The 17,414-nt window shown below is 36.5% G+C and overlaps 1 protein-coding gene across 1 annotated transcript in view; it reads right to left on the bottom strand.

Annotated features, from left to right (window-relative positions):
* Positions 1-4,286: 4,286 nt before the first annotated feature.
* Ppef1 (protein phosphatase with EF-hand domain 1) overlaps positions 4,287-17,414 on the bottom strand; it is an 87,917-nt gene continuing 74,789 nt past the window's right edge. The window contains exons 11-16 of the mRNA XM_028772712.1: positions 14,703-14,888; positions 12,765-12,907; positions 11,378-11,484; positions 6,864-7,027; positions 5,731-5,815; positions 4,287-4,902 (exon numbers count right to left, since the gene is read on the bottom strand). Of these exons, the coding sequence (XP_028628545.1) occupies positions 4,703-4,902; positions 5,731-5,815; positions 6,864-7,027; positions 11,378-11,484; positions 12,765-12,907; positions 14,703-14,888 (885 nt within the window). The 3' untranslated portion in view covers positions 4,287-4,702. The remainder of the gene's footprint in view (positions 4,903-5,730; positions 5,816-6,863; positions 7,028-11,377; positions 11,485-12,764; positions 12,908-14,702; positions 14,889-17,414) is intronic.

Here is a 17,414-nt window from a genome sequence, read left to right as displayed (position 1 = left end):
ATGCTTGAGATAACAGGGGGTATTTGTCTGCAGAACCTAGGGGTTTGGGATTTAATAGCCCTACATGGGCACAGGAAATGAGGCTTTGGGCTTTAGGAGGTAAAGAATTAAACTGAGAACTTCACATAAAGCCAAGACCCTCAAAGAACTATTTTATTTATGAAAAGACTTAAAAACAAGAGAGACTATGGGGCCACGGGGCTTTGGGTGGGAAAATAATAAAAGCTCTTTGAGAATTTAAAACCACAGGGCTACAATTCATTCTGCTTTCAACTCTACCCACATAATTCTCTAGATTCTAGACTAAAAAGTTACATAAGACCAGTTCCTTAAGCACTGATACCCCTGGGAACAAGTCAAACAAAGACATGGAAGAAAAGCTCCCACATCCCAAATATCATGGGATATTCCAGACATACAAACATATGGAACAACAACAAAAAGTGCTACTAATGATGAATTAACAATGGAAAATTACAAATTCCACACGTGAACAATCCAGACTGATCAAGTGTCTGCACATGGTACAAACACATAAATAGGTTCCCCTCCACAGATCCATACAAGTCATACAAGAAATGTATAGAGTAACTGAAGGCTAGAAAAGAATCAGCCAGACTCTAAAATAGAACTCTGTGTGGGAAGCAAGCAAGAAGATTAAAACAAACAAACAAAAAAAAGAAATAGAAGAGCAGTACAAAACTCACATAGTATAACGTGCCATGAATCATTTTTATCTTATTTATTTTTTGAGATTATAATTTTATCATTTCTCTCTCCTCACACCCTTTTCCCTTTAAATCTGCCCAGGACTTCACCTTGGCATTAATCTCTTTTAAGGATTATAGAAATGACACAAACTTCTTCATTAAAGTAGGTGAAAAAATTCTAAAATAATTGGAAAATATGTCATGTTTACGAGCAGGAAGAGTCATGAAAGTGAAGACTAATTTAGAAATGATGCAATTCCTATTAAATTCCAATAGCTGATTTCACAAATTTTGACAAGCTGATTCTAATATGTGGACAGAGGGTGAAAGGACCATAGACACTCAAACAATCCGTGTGAGAGCAGGGCTCATGCCATCAGTAGTTAACACATGAAGCATTTGTGGGAAAACAGCCCCAGAGATCAGTGGATGGTAACAAGGAGCCTAAAATGAGAGCCATGTGTTTGGGGGAGCTTCCTATATGATACACATGTCATTACAGCTGTGTAAAAACAAATAGACTAATTCAATAAGTACTCCTAAATCATTTGCAGAAAATTAAACAGGTAAATGCTCTTGAAAAGCAAAACAAATAAATACTTTTTAAAAAGCAGAAAATGTTTGAAGAATTCACTTTATTTTTATTATTCCCAGTATTTGGGGGGTCTATATATCCAGTGAACACTGAATTAACAGATACTGAAAGAATGCTCCTTGGGGAAACATAGGGTTGGGTTCCTGGCAGACTTTGGCCACCATTTGTATTGACTGACCAATATAGATCCTGTTTTTACAAATATTTCTCTTTAAATAGAGTTCATTGTTATTGATTCACTAACACTAAACTCATGCCAACAATGCTATCATGCATGCTTGAATGAATTTTAGTTAACACATTTTCTCTATAAGGTACCTCACAGCTTTCTTATAGTTAGGAATACTAGACAACGCTTCACCACTAGGCTTGGGAGCCATTTTCAGTAGCAAACTCTCTATGAAAATGCATGCACACACACATATACAAACAATCAGTTAGTTTAATATGAGACAAAAGGGAAGGAGTTTTGTACACATAGGTTGAAGACTTTTTTCCCCCACTACTGCTACCCAGCCCATTATGGACGGCACCACACCCTCTAGACTAGCTGATCTCAACCTGTGATTTGCAACCCCTTCAGCAATCCTCTATCTCCAAAAAAATATTCACATTACATTTCATAACAGTAGCAAAATTACAGTTATGGTGTGTCAACGAGAGTAATTTTATGGTTGAAGGTTACCATGACATGAGGAACTGTATTAAAGGGTCACAGCATTAGGAAGGTTGAAAACCACTGATCTAGACGGAGAAAGCTTGGTGACAAAACAAACAGTCCAACACATGCAAGGCGCTTCACTGTGATAAGGTGTGACAAGCTGTTTGAGATCCTGCCTTGACGTCCCTGGAAAGATAAGCTGAGATTTGAGACCTGAGACCTGACCTGAGACCTTGTGTGTGTGTGTGTGTGTGTGTATGTTTTGTTGTTTTTGTTTTATTTTTTGGGTTTGTTTTGTTTTTATCTCAGCAAAAGAAGCGTTCACGTAGCAGTTAATTTTTTGTTAAAACTTGGCACAGAGTTATAGAATTTTTGTGAACTTCTTTTTAAAGATTTATGGAAAATCTATAGTTACATTCCTTTTTTTAGTCTCCATTAATACGGCTAGCTTTTTCCTTTTTTTTTTCAAGTACTGGGCCTCAAACCTAGAGCCTTTCACATATTTATTTTGAATTTAATTGCTTGTCATCAATTGTTTGGTAATGGTGGTCTGTTTTGTGGTCAGTTTTTATAAATGTTCCTATGTGCATAAAATATGTATTCTTTAGCATTGATCTTTTAAAAGTCATATTTCAAAAATTGATTTCAGAGTTGCATAGGTATGTTTGCATATGCACATATCTATAGAGTATACACACATACATTTATATACATTCACTCATATATACACATGATGCATCAGGTGAATTAGTTAGGCTTTCCAATGGTCCATATGCTTATTTTATATTTGCATAGTAAGTTATTGACAAAGGTATATTACAAAGCTTCTTCTATCACTTTAGTCTAGCTCTTACATAAATTTCAGGATTAGTTTGAAAGCTTGGCTATTAGATGCACATATATCTAAAATTATTTTTTCTTCCTGGCAAATTATTCCTTTTAGCATTTAGTAATGATTTTTTCTTTACCCTCAATGATATTCTTTGTATTGTGAACTGAAGTTCCTAGTGGGGAGGGGAAAAAAAGCTGGACCTGTGTTAGATTATACAACGTCAAATGGCTTAATTTTGTGATTATGGAAAATTAAAATGCTTCAGACCAAGTCAAATTATTTTGGATTATTTTCAGTCCCTTTAAAAGTCATTCTTTGAGAGGCTGGACATCTGTGGCTCAGTGGTTAAGAGCACTCATTGTTCTTCCAGAGGTCCTGAGTTCAATTCCGGCAACCACATGATGGCTCACAACCATCTGTAATGGGATCTGATGCCCTCTTCTGGTGTGTCTGAAAACAGCTACAATGTACTCATATACATAAAATAAATAAATCTTTTTTAAAAAAATCTTTAACAAAAGTAATTCTTTGCCCATTTCTAGCTTTGACATAATGCTATGAATTTGAGAGGCAGCAGAGGGGAGTAGGAGGTATACATGGGCAGGGGTTGTAGGGAGCAAAGGGAAGGAGAACAAGATGTAATTACATTTCAATTTAAAAACTAAAGAATGAATCAAAAGCATTTTAGATGTATTCTTAACAAGCCACTAACTTCCATCAATCCATTCTAGCAGGCTCATCAGATAGCATGTGAGGCCTATGATGGAGATTTTAGCACCTTGCTATATAACCCTCCTAACTGATATTTCCATCAATGTATTCATGTGTTTTGATGCATAATTGCTTTTTTTTGTAACTGTAAGAAAATTATGAAATGGTTGCCATGTTGGAGCATAGAGTTGGAGGCAAAATATGTTTCTGGGTATGAATGCATATTTAAATAAATTATCACTTATTCTTCAAGGCAAAAGTTGTATTTTTCCATCGACAGCATTAAAACCTATCTTGTATGATATTAGTATTACTATGGTTTCAATTACATTGTTTTCCTGCACCTGGGGGGTTCTTTTGCTTTTCTACAAGTTTAGTTATTCATTTCAAAAGATATCTGATACAGCTTATTCATTATTTCTGATACATGTAGCAGGGAGGCTCACATGATCTGGATTATTTCTTGATCTCAAAGTTCCAAAGCTTTAAAAATAATGAACTATAGCCTCACCCTTGGAAAGCAGTTGTTTGATATGTAACCAGAATAACAGAATGAGCTACAGGGGGTATAGGACCAAGGCCCTGCTTACCCATCAAGCTGTCAGACCATATTAATTAATGTGAATATATTGACTTCCTATTTCCAGCAAACAAGAAAAATAGGGAGTTTGTTATTCTCACAGTCCCTCCCAAGATTCTGATATGGTTCTCATCCCTGAAGGTGGTCCCTCCACCTACTCAAGATCACTGGTTTGGCAATCTCCAAAAAACAATTAGTTTGATGATGGAAATATTTTATTTCAATAATAGTTTAGTATTCATCTCATCCTCAGCCACTCAAAGATATTATACCTAATCATTTTCTATCCTGCTCTCTGGGCTCCTTTCAGTATGCTTCTAAATTTCTCTGGTCTCCTGGTTAGGTGTCATCTGAGATCAGCACTAGGCTCAAACCCAGTTTATCACTGGCGATGTATGGATCCCAACACTGGAAGTAAATCTCATCAACTGATATTTAACATAGTCTTACCAATAGCAGTTTGCTAAGGACTGCCAACACTCACATGATGCATCTACTTATGGTGTGAATTAGGGTCTACTTTTCTCTACTACTGTGATTTTCAAGGGCCCTTGTTAAGACTGACAGTTGGGGTCAGCTGTTTTTAAGGAGGCTGGGAGAAGTTTCGTTCATCTCAAGAAACAGGGCTCTGTGGCTTCTCATATTTATGTACTACATAGAAAGCCCTTAAAAACTCATTAAAGTCTATGTTGCCATCTTTGTTGAAGTCCACTGTGCTGGCAAGCTCATCAATTTGGGAATCATCAATATGAGCTTTGTAATGAGCATTGAAAAGTTTCCACATGGTCCGAAATTCATCCATGGAGATCAGACCTAAAGGGAAGCAGGCAAAGGGTGGTAAGTGGCAGACTGACCTGCAAGAGTAGGGGGGAAGCAACACTAACTGAATAGTACCAATTACCAGCTCACTAACATGCCTGAGATTCAGAACACCGAAGGAGACAGGAGAACAAGGTCATAAACATGAGAAACAACATGGCACTTGCAGCTACTTAGGATCCTGAGAATAGTCTAATGGTAAAAGGAATACATGGTAAAGAAATGTTGAGTGAGCATGGATGAAAGTGGTATAGAGCTCATAAAAACTAAAACACAAGGATGCAAGACACAGAGAAAGATGGCAGAAGAGGGAGCAACATCAGAGCAGGACAAAGTGCCCTGGGAGTTAAGATGATGTCGCGTGTGTGCATGCATGTATGCATGTGTGTGTGCTTGTGTACTCATAGCCCATGTCATAGTGCAAATATGGAGCTCAGATGCCACCTTGAGAGTGTCTATTCCTCCTTCTGCCTTTCTACCATGTGAGTCTCGGGACTGAATATAGGTCATAGTGGTCAGCAGTGAGCACCTTTTCGTGATGAATCATCTCATAGACCTACTGTTGCTTGTTTTAATATGCAAAGATCTACTTTCATGGATCACTAGTGATAGTGATTCATACTCAAATGCCTCTGCACATAAGTTAGGGTGGTGGCAGGGTGCTGAAGATGGTACCCAGAGCCTCATACACAACAGACAATCTACCACTAAGCCATAGTCCCAAACCTGCATTTTTTTTAAAGTTTGAAAATCGGTAATTGTATGTCAAAGTTAAATTAAAACCAAGTTTTCAGTCCTTCAAACTAATCAACATTCCTTTACCTGAGTGATCAGAATCGATGATATTAAATATGATTTTCAGGTCAGATCGGTATCTGTACATAGTTTCAATTAGACTAGACTTCATCTAGAATAAAGATTTTCTAAATGTTAAAACATTGAGGATTAACAGTTGAGATTAATTTCAGCAAATGTGACAGATATAAAACAGTATCACAAACTCTTTTTCTTTTCTTATTTATCTTTTTATGATGCAAAGGAATAAGCCCAGGGCCTTGCGTGTATGCCAGGCATCTACTACTGAACTCAATTGGAAGGTCACCAATTTGCATATGAGAAAGCAAACCATCCCTCAGTTTAACCATTTTGAGTCAGATTAAAGACTTGCTGTTGTGTTCTGCAGGGACAAAGAATCAGTGTGACAGCAGGAAATAACAATTGCAAATCTACAGAAAGATCTACATAGATCGGTCTACCTCATCTTCTATGGTCTTAAAGAATAGGGACAGAAGACAAAGAAAAAGGCAATTTTCTTAGAGGTAAGACAGCTACTGAGTGAGATTTGAATCTTAGGCCCTCTGTGCAGAGACCTATGATCTGAGTCACCATGGTAAACTGTGTCTACCATCCAAGGCCTTCTTTCTATGGATATTTCCCTGTCTAGTCTGCATGCTTAGCTCTGGTCTTCTCACATTCTCTGAAAATGATTGCCCAAGTCTTAGTTCCCCTCTCAGCTCAACATTATAACTAATTACTGATGACTTGTTAACTAGTTAATGATGGGATCTGATCAGTGTCCCTGTAGTATTGTCATTTTAATAAGGTATTTTATATCTCATAATACCTTAAGGTACATTCTAGGGAACATCAGTAAATCTGTACATGTATGTTGAATATTCAAATGGTATTTTTAATGAGAGAATGTTGTTATATGTGCCCTTCTGGGAGACAGCACTGAAAATAACATCAGATTTAACATAGGTTTGCTTACAAAGCTTTTGCTTATTTTGTCTAAAGAGAATACACACATTTTCCACCTCCCTCATCCATTTACATTCATTTGATAATTCCACTCCCAACTTTTGAAAGCACTAAATTGCTTAGAGGTTGTCCAAAGGGTACACTGAACCAACCCATTTTAGCTAATAATATGGAAGTAACAGTATGTCACTCACATCTTTCATAGGCTTTTCAATGTGGATGTCTTCAAAGCTGGACATGTAGTTAACACTTCCGTTGGCGTCAATGGTTACCAGGTGTGAACTCAGAGATCTCCATGGTAAGTTCAGCCCCAAAATGCTTTCCATAGAAAAAGCCCACTGGGTCAATGAAATCCTTCCTAACAGCAACAAAACCCCATATGATTGGCACATAATTTCACAAAACAAAGATGCAAACTCTTTCTCAGACCTAGTGGGCAGTCTGAGGTTTTAAGGTCTGAGGGCCCACTGCTTTCTTCCATGGCCTGTCCTAGCAGGCCCCAGAGCCTTGAGAGAGGAATAAATAAAGTAAGTCTTTTCATGTTCTGTAAATCTTACTGTCACATGTAAGGAATTTAAGTATTGAACTTTTTCTCTTTCCCTAATACATAAAGTAAGGTATTACAGAAGATTTGAAAACACATAAGAAAGACTTACTTTTATTTTTAACATTTTAGCATATCACTCATCTATTTTCCCAACTAATGTTTTTGTCCTTAATATTACATTGTAATTTATCAAACCACATATATTTTTATTTTTCTCATTATTGAATATATATATTCATTTGAAGCAACCTTATATTGGGGATCAAACCTGGTATGTTCTATAGGCAAGTACTCTACCACCAAGCAATATTGCCAAACCTTGGCTTTTGAGACAGTCTCACTATATTACTTAGGCTAGCCTTGAACTCATGATATAGCCCCAGGCTGGCCTCAAACCTACAATTCTCCTTTAATCCTTTTTGACTGGTATGAGCCACCCTCTCAGAACTTAAAATGATTTCAAATAAACAATTCCATTATTTCTAGTCTTTTTACTAAGTATATAAATATTTAAACATAAATACATATAGAGTTTCTCTTTCACTTTTTAGACTTATTTTATGTGTAGGAATGTTTTGCCTGTATGTATATATGTATATATGTGTACAGTGCGCATAACTTCCACACAAAGTGGAGTTGGAGCTGAACTTGAATTCTTTATTCTTCTGCCTCTGCCTCCTCAATGCTAGAATTATAGACATGAGCTAACACATTCAGAATGTATTCTTAATTATCTGCTTTTACAAACCATTAACAGATCTCAGAATGGAGCTCAATTGGTAGAGTACTTGCCTAGTGTGCACAGAGCCCTGGGTTTGATTCCCAGAACCACATAACTTGGGCATGGTGGCATAAATCTAACATCCCCAGCACATAGGAGGTAGAGACAGAAGGATCAAAAACTTCAGGGTCATCCTCAGCTATATAGGGAGTTTGAGGCCAGATTGTTTTAGAAACCCTGTCTCAAAATTTTTGAATTAAAAAACCTAAACCATGAAACCAGGGTAAATATATCAATATAATTGGTTTTAGGTAAATTACACAATATCTTCATTAAAATATTGAATTACATTGACTGGGTTTTAGATGATAAAATAACTTGGATTTCCTAGTAGTCATAGCAAATGCCAAACTTGGTTGTGATATACTAATATTTGACTATTTCATTTATGAAATTTTCATTTAAATTTATCTATAATGAACCCTTAATTGTCTTTTTCTTGTTAGGTTTAAACACCAAGGTTATATTGGCCTCCTAAAATATTCTGTTCCCATTCTCTGGAAGTGGTATAAGATTTATCTTGTTTCTTTAAGGAATGAAGCTGTCTGAAAGCCAAGGACTTTCTTATAGAAACTTTCAATTTTCCATATTCTGTTCCTTTAACAGTTACAGAGTCACTAATATTTTTGGTTTATTTCTGTCTCAGATTAGAGTGTGTGTATATAGATGTATATATTTTAGGAATATGTCCATTTGATTTAAAGTTTTAATTCTTTATTAGGTAAGTTTTCATAATGTATCTTAATGATCTCTATCTTAGCATTGTTTATTTGTACTTGAATCTGTGTTCTCTAATTTGTGCGCTCTCTCTCTCTCTCTCTCTCTCTCTCTCTCTCTCTCTCTCTCTCTCACTTTATCAAGTTTACCAGTTTCTTCAAAGAACTATTTTCTTATCAGTTGATAAAAGTTTCATTGTTTAAAAATATATGCATCCAGAGAAGCTGTTGTTTCTCTAATTTGCATTCTGGAAAGTTTACATGTTAAAAAGTTCCATTACCACTCAGCTTGAATATTATAATTTCTACTGTAAATTTTATGTGATACAAGAAATTCAAAAGTACATTTTTATTTCCAAAAATATGTGTTATATATTAGCTGTCCCTGAATTCATGATCACTTTGCCTCTGCCTTGAATGTTGCCATGTGCCACTGTGCTGAATCTCAAAAGTGGTTTTTATGGTTGGAATAGATTGAGCTATAGTGCTGTCACCATGTCATGGTATAGGTGTATTCTATAGTGATAAACCTTGATTTCTGAGGGAGGAGTATTAAAATCCCCCACTATGGTGGCAGAGGTTTCTGCTTCTGCTAGTTGCCCTGACAGGTTTGTTTTGCATATTTCGAGGCCAGATCAGTAGAAACATAAACATGCAGAATAAATGCAACTGGCAAATTAAATGTTTGCTATCACTAAGTGTTCCTTTTCATATCTAGTAATGTCTCAGAGTCTACTTTGTTTGCTATTAACAGAGTACTTTCCAGCTGTGTTTCTGTTAATGTTTTCATGCTAGTTGTGTAAATATAACTTTCAATCGTATATATGATCCACTATCTACTGGCTTTTTTTCTCAGCTGCTGATTAGTCTACCAATCCAACTGTTGCGTCTTTGTAGTAATATGTATTTCCTTTTTTAAAAAGAGATCTATTTATTCATTATTCATTACAGCAGTCTCCTACCTGTATGCCTGAAGACCGGAAGAGGGCACTAGATTTCATTAAAGATGGTTATGAGCCACCATGTGGTTGCTGGGAATTGAACTCAGGACCTCTGGAAGAGCAGCCAGTGCTCTTAACCTCTGAGCCATCTCTCCAGCCCTGTAATGTATGTTTCTTCTGCCTCATTTGAATGCCCTTGTCTCTATTGGTAGCTCAATTACAAGTGAAGTGTGGATTTAATTTTATGTATCCTGCTTGAGAATCAGTGTTTCTATTTATGTCTAGGACTCTGTCATCAGTTCTGGAAGAGCTTCGGACATTATCATTTTACATATATCCTTCCTCCATTACAGTCTCTCTCTTTCTTTCTTTCTTTCTTTCTTTCTTTCTTTCTTTCTTTCTTTCTTTCTTTCTGGTACACTGATATGTTAGGCTTTGATGTTCACTAGATATTTGTTAAGCCTTCTCATTTTGCTGTTCATATAAGGTTCTTTTGAGACAGGGTCTGGCTATATAGTCCAGGTTAGCCTTGGGGTTACTGTGTTGCTTAGGCTAGCCTTGAAGTTCCTATCTCTCAATCTAATTCTTGAAGGGGTATCTAATCTTCTCTTTAACTCAGTCATTATGCACACTCTCTCACTCTCTTGGGCTTTGTTTTGGTTTTGAGACAAGGTCTCATGTAGCCCAGGTTGGCCTCTAATTACAGACTTCCTGCTACTACCTCCCGAGTGCTGGCACTACAGGTATTCAGGATCTGTTCTGCTTCCTCTTTATTTTAACAAATACATCACTATAACTATTTGATACGTCTTTCAATCATATTTCAAATATTTCAAACACACATTGTGTGTGTGTGTGTGTATTTTCTCCTTTTCATTTTTTAAGACATTTTATATTTTGTATTTGACAACTCTAACAGCTGATTTCCTTGGGGGAACTAGCTCTGTTATTTGATGGTTGTATTGATTCTTAGTCATCATAGCTCACCTAGTTTGTTTAGTACTCCTTAATTTCGAACTCATGCTAATTGATGTTAACCTCTGAATATACTAATAGCTACAATTAAGGATGTTTTCCTCAAAGATGCAGTTGAGAACATTATAGAATTTAGCCACTTTGAAGGCACAGAAACCCTGACTTCATCTTTTCTATCTTTAGTGTCCAGATAGTTGCTAGAGCAACATTAGCCTTCCCACCATGGCAAAGTAGCCTTTGGTGCTTACTCATTAATTAGTTTGTGCTCTCATGTTTGATTCAAAACCATCATCTTGGTTTTTGTTTTTGTTTTTCTTTCTTAAGACAGAATCTCTCTGTATAGCTCAAGCTGGCCTCATACTCATAATTCTCCTGCCTCAGCCTACCAGAGGCTGGGAATTACAGGCATGTGTCACTAGGTCAGGCTCAAATAATCATTCAAAAGAGTGGCAGCCATGAGACTTAAGAAACCGCGAAGCCAACAAACACATTACACTTCTGCATCCTCCAGGCATTCTCTATCTCCACAGGTACCCCGAAAAGAGGTCCAACTCATGGTTGTTGGTTGCTTGGATTCAAAGAATCTTACTGAAAAGGAGATACATTCTGCTTTTTTTAAAATAGCAAATAATGGATTTTAAAATATTTCTATCATTCCAATATTCTAGCAACTAAGACCTAAAATTCCATTGGAAAACCTACTCTCTGTATAGCCAGATATGTTGAGAAATGGTAAATATTTTATTACCTGACCTACTGTAGTCATGTTGCTGGAAAGCATTGATGAGATCAGTTTTTCGTGCAATCATTCTTTCCTTTAGTATCTTGAAGGCACTGAATTCCATAGCGCTCACCCTGTATTAAGAAAGCAGCATTTCCAGGACACTTAAAAACCCACTCTGTCCTGCTTCATTTTCCAGTGCTATGTTACAGCATGCTAGTTTCCACTTTAAATAAATGGCCTATGTTTATATGTATTGTGTTGTTAGATAGTAAATGTAGGCATTTTTGTGTCTGCATTTTGGAGGTTTGTTCGATATTTTTAAAATCATCATCATCATTGTTGTTGCTGTTTGTATACTTCCTTTTCATTTTCTAGACATTTTATCTTTTGTATTTGATAATTAGATGTGGTGAGGGGGTTGTGTGTATGCCACAGTACATGTGTGCAGATCAGAGGACAACTTTGTGGAGTTGGTTCTCCCCTTGTACTTTAATGCATGCTCCAGATAGAGTTTTTTCTTTTCAATTTGAGAGACTCATGTGAATAACTACTTGAAAAAGGGAACTTGTCATATGAGATATTGAAATTTACCATTATATCACTGAAACAAAATAGGTGGTGACTGCTAAAAGAGGATACACACATGAGCAGAGCATCATAGGAACCTTCAAAACCAGATTCAACTTTGATGAGGACACTCAAAGCAACAGAAGGGCGCATAATTCAATAGCAAGGACAATCTTTTGACTGATGGTAGGACATTTAGTCAACTACATTAACATAAACTTTTCCTCAGCTTATTTTTAAAAGAAAAATGCCTGTACAATTTCAGAGAAGAGTCATTTCATTTTAATGTTTTCAGTGTGGAACTGACAAAACAAAGCATTATCCATGTATCAAAACATAAAATGGCAGGTACACGTCCCAGTTGATGAATAATAGCAGCATATGTAAGTAAATTAAATAATCAACTAAAAAGACAGAGATCATGAGACTAGACAACTTCAAAATGAAACACGATCACACTATATATTACCTCATGGGAGACATAGTTTAGTTTTAAAGGCTCAAAGAGTTTGAAATGAAAGAGACAAAAACACAAACAAAACCAAAAAAACCAGCAACTGTATAAACTAGAGTGTCATGCTAATAGGAGACAAAATAGACAAATGAAAACTGGATCTCGAGTAAAGGGGAGTAATTCATAATGATAGAACACAAAACAACTATAAACATATGTGAACCTAACAACAGAACCTGAAACTGCATGAAGCACAAACTAAAAGAATTAAAGAAACAGACAACTCAATAATGATGGCTAGAAACTTTACTGGTAGAAGTGTTCTTAGTCCCTTGAAACTGGTTCTACTTGGTCACAAATACAGTCAGTAGCATTATCAGAGCTCTATACCTTTTGTGAAGAGGGTCTAGGCATGATGTACTAGTTACTTGGTACTGGAAAAATTGTGGAGTTGTACCATAACTTAGTCTGATGTAAGCTCCTCGGTTGCTGCCTTCTTCATAATAATTAGAAGCAGAAAATAAAGTAATGACCTGATTAAAGAAAAAGAGGATCGAGTTCATTAAATTAGCTTTCGAAAGATCATTCAGTAAAAGGCAGGAAAAAAAAAATCTCTGCAAATTTTCCAGGTCTGACATGATTTCATATGGTTCCCTTGAAGGAAAATACAAGTCTTCAGTCAGTGTCTCCAGTACTAATTCCTCGATATTTATCCAACATTCCCAGGGTATGGCCCTGAACACTTACATACTATTTTAGTGCCAAATCTTAGAATTCTCTTTAATGGTTAGTGTGTAAATTCTAATTTTTCATTAGGGATAAATCCCTTATTTTCTTATTTTGTGATATCTGAGGGGTCAAAATAAAATTTAGTTAGAAGCCCATTCTTTGTCTTTCCCACAAAGATGAGCGATTTAGAGGGTTCCAAGTTACATAAAAATGTTTTACAAGCAGAGACATAATGGGATGGACCTATGAAAGCATGACAGGCAGAATATGGAAAGACAATACTTGCTGGTGACAGGAAACCTGGCTTGAGTCCAAGTCTGGTCTAATAAGAATGTGACTTCAGATGAACCACTGCTATTTTTCTAATTGCAAATAGATTCTAAGTAGTATGCACCTTATTATATTAGTATGGGCCAAAAATGAATGAATAGAATTAAGAACATTAAAGTATCAGCACAGAAGGAAATGTCCCAGGATTCTATATTCATTGTTATTTATTTTTATTCACTATAAAGAAAAAAAGAAAACAACCATCCCAGGGCAACTGAAGATAGGAACCAGTTTCTTAGTCTTCATCTTTTCTAACCTTGTTGACATAACTTGAGGAGAACAAGACATTCCATTTTAATGTCAGTAAATTAACCACAGTAAGCAACTTGCTAGTGATCACCTCCTCAGTGAGTTGAAAGGAAGTGCCCTGTGTGTATTCTGTCGTTTACAGGGAATTGCAGAAGGAGAAAGAGAACACACTGGATTCTTTGTAAGGAAAAGTACAGTCTGCACTTTTGTGGGAATTGCAACTGTAAGAATTGGCTTACAATTAGTAAAAAATGAAGTGTGCACACATATATACATGTGTGTACACATGCATGTCTCTCTCTCCCTCCCTCTCTCTCTCCCTCCCCCCTCTCTCTTTCCTCCTGTGTGTGTGTGTGTGTGTGTGTGTGTGTGTGTGTGTACTCAGTGTTATTGTTATAGTGTAAAAGTAATGCATTTGGGTATTAAGTTAGAAAGAGGTACACTTATGATGATGGTTAATTTTAATTGTCAATTTGATTGGATTACTGAGCAGAGCATAAGTCTTGGTATGTCTGTGAGGGCATCTCCAGACAGGATTAACTGAGGGAGGGAAGACCTTCCCTGAATGTGGATGGCACCATCTCTTAGGTTGGGGTCCTGGACAGAACAAAGAAGGAAAAGGGAGAATGTCAGCTGAGCATCAGCATCTCTCCCTCCTTCCTGGTCATCTGAGATGTGACCAAGCAGCCTACTACCATGCCTTCTCCATCATGATGGACTATACTCTCAAACTGTGCATCAAAATCCTTCCTTAAGTTGCTTCTTATCACTTGGTTATGGCAATAAGAAGAGTAATCAATGCAATCACATACAAGAATTTCTGCTTCTTGGAATAGTAAAGATCGAAGAATAGGCTAAATATCTCTAAGGATAAGGGACAGTGAAGCACCGTTAGTCCATTTTCTGTTTGATACTAAGGAAGATATCTCACGGACTTTTAGGTAAGGACAACACTGTGCAGTGAAGACCAGGCTTTCAGCAAGGATGTCTATAAGAATTTCGTGCATGATATTAGCTCACCTTTCCATCATGACAGATTTCATACCCGTCAGGTTTACACTCATGAGACCTAATGAGCATCTTCAACTGGTATTTATTAAGAATCTTAGAGGTAACATCTGGTCCAAAATAGCAGCCCCCTCCTCGGCTTGTGTTTGGATAACAGCCTTTTTTGCCTCTGGGGTCACTCCACAGAAGGTCAACAATCTTGGAACAATAAAATAAATTAGGCTTATACTTATAAGTAACAGTTTATCATTTCTATATTCCAATTTAGACAGAAATATTAAAGGTATCTGGAGTTACAGATATGAACCACCTTGCCCAGCTAAATGCAGAAGAGAAAGCAGTTCCTTCCAATGAACATATATTAGGTGTTCTTAACATATTCAAGGAGATTAGATAGGTCTCCCTCCCATTGGCCCACGTTTTTGCCCCATTGAACATATTAAGAATGCCTAATATGTGTTTATTGAAAGTAACTACCTTCCTGAATTTAATTGGGCATGGTGGCTCATGGTTTTTCAAAAACATACCAAAAACCATTTTAAAATTTTTTTTTTGCCTCCATAAGGATGTTCTCCAATTCATTGCATTTACTCATTGCCTGGCTTCCACCACATGTTCTAAACCCACAATGATTTCAATTCAACTTACTATTTCCTTTGGTGGCTGGAAGAAGCAAATGCATATCACACAATACCCAGGACTGAAGACCCAAATTTTAAGACTATTTTCACAGAAAATCAGAGGCTGTGGTCTCTGATCTATGTTGAATGTTCGAATTTACGAGAGCTTAAAAAGAGTGGTAAAAAAAAAACACACCTCTTTATTACTAAAGACAGTGACAACCTTGAGAAAGCTGTCTGGGTCCCACTTTGAAAATGTATCAATCAGGTATTTGGGTCAATTGTCCTGCAAAGTACTTCAAGATTCTAATAGACAATTATTCTAAAAGTCAGTAAACTGTTTTCCATAGTTATTCCTGCTGTTGCTATGTGTGCAGAGAATTGAATCAGGGCCTCATGTAGGCCAGGAAAATATACTATTTCTAAGCTACATCTCAAACCTGTCCATATCTATATGTTTCTTTGGAGAAGAAGCATATAATTGACATTTTGTATGTATGTAGAAGCCAGAGGTCTACATTGGGTGTTTTCCTCAACTCTTCTCTCTCATTGAACCCATAGTTCAACAATTTAGTTGGACTGACTGGCCAATAAGCCCCAGAGATCCAGCTGTCCATGCCTCCCTAGTGCTGGAATTACAGTTATGTGTTGCCACACTCAACTTTCATTTCAGGTGCTGGGGATCTGAACTCAGGATCTCACGGTTGCACACTAAGCACTTTACTGATTGAGCCATCTTTTCAGGTGCCCCTTCAATTGAAAATCTTTAGTTATTCTAGTAGGTTCCAATCAGGTCTTACTTAAGAAGAGGATCAGATAAGGTTGCTCCACTAAACTGGACTGTGCATCTATTTACAGCTTTCATACAAAGGAGACTTGGAGATAAATGAGAGAAAAGACAGAATGGCAGAGAGAGGACCAGAAGTGGAAGAACCATTCTGGAATGGTCAGTACCTGCCAAGCACTACAGACACTCTAGAGCAGGCTCAGACCAGACAGTTTTTGATGATTAGTTGAGGGGAGAATTAAAATTTCCCAAAGAAGAATCACCCCAAGGGCTTCCTTTCTTTTCACTGAATTCTAATATTGTACCCTACACATAAATTTAATGCAACACCTTTAAGTTCTGGTGCTGATGTCAAAAATGACACTTGCATTTTAAACTGAATCCTATCTGGCTTCTATACAATGAATTCACATTTTGAGTGTGTGACTTGTAGCATAATAAAAGAGGAAACATGGAACATAATGGGTTATATTTTATAAGGAAAGGATTAAGTTTTTAATTCCTACATGGAACATAGTAATTTATAGAAAACATTTCCGCTGGAAAGCATCTTAACTTACCCTTGGAGTGAGCATACATTATTTTATGTATATAACCTTATATAGTAATATACAAGAAAATTATATATATATGATAATGGAAGAACATTTCATGATAAAGTATAGGGAAGTAAACTCTCATAGCATCTTTCTCTTCCTTTTCACCACATACAACAGTCAAAATTTACATAAATCAAATGTACATATGAAGTGAGCAAGAGGCACCTGGTGTAGGGAGGCAGAGGCAGAAGGATCACAAATTCCATGATAACCTGGGCTATGAAGCAAGTTTCTATCTCACACTAAAGACTAACATATATAGTGTAATGTTAGAGTGTTTGCCTGCCCTACACAAAGCTTGTGCTCAATCTCCAGCACTATAAAAACACAAATTCTGTTATATAGACTGAGCAGTATTTAGGTGATAGATAGATAGATAGATAGATAGATAGATAGATAGATCGATAGATAGATAGATAGATGGAATATAGATATAATAACAATTAAAGTAGTGTTTCTCAACCTATGGGCCATGATCCCCAAATGACCCTTTCACAGGGGTTACCTAAAACCAGCAGAAAACACATATATTTGCATTATAATTTATATTAGTAGCAAAATTACAGTTATAAAATAGTAACAAAAAATTTTATAGTTGGAGGTCCACAACATGAAGAACTGTATTAAAGGGTTGCAGCATTAGGAAGGTTCAGAACCACTGATTTAAAGGAAAAGAGGCCATGAATTTAGGTGAGAGCAAAGGGTCCAGGGAGGAGTT

Source organism: Grammomys surdaster, unplaced genomic scaffold, assembly GCF_004785775.1.
Source record: "Grammomys surdaster isolate TR1022 unplaced genomic scaffold, NIH_TR_1.0 217, whole genome shotgun sequence".
Lineage (NCBI taxonomy): Eukaryota > Metazoa > Chordata > Mammalia > Rodentia > Muridae > Grammomys > Grammomys surdaster.
This window is presented reverse-complemented; position numbering and strand designations above follow the sequence as displayed.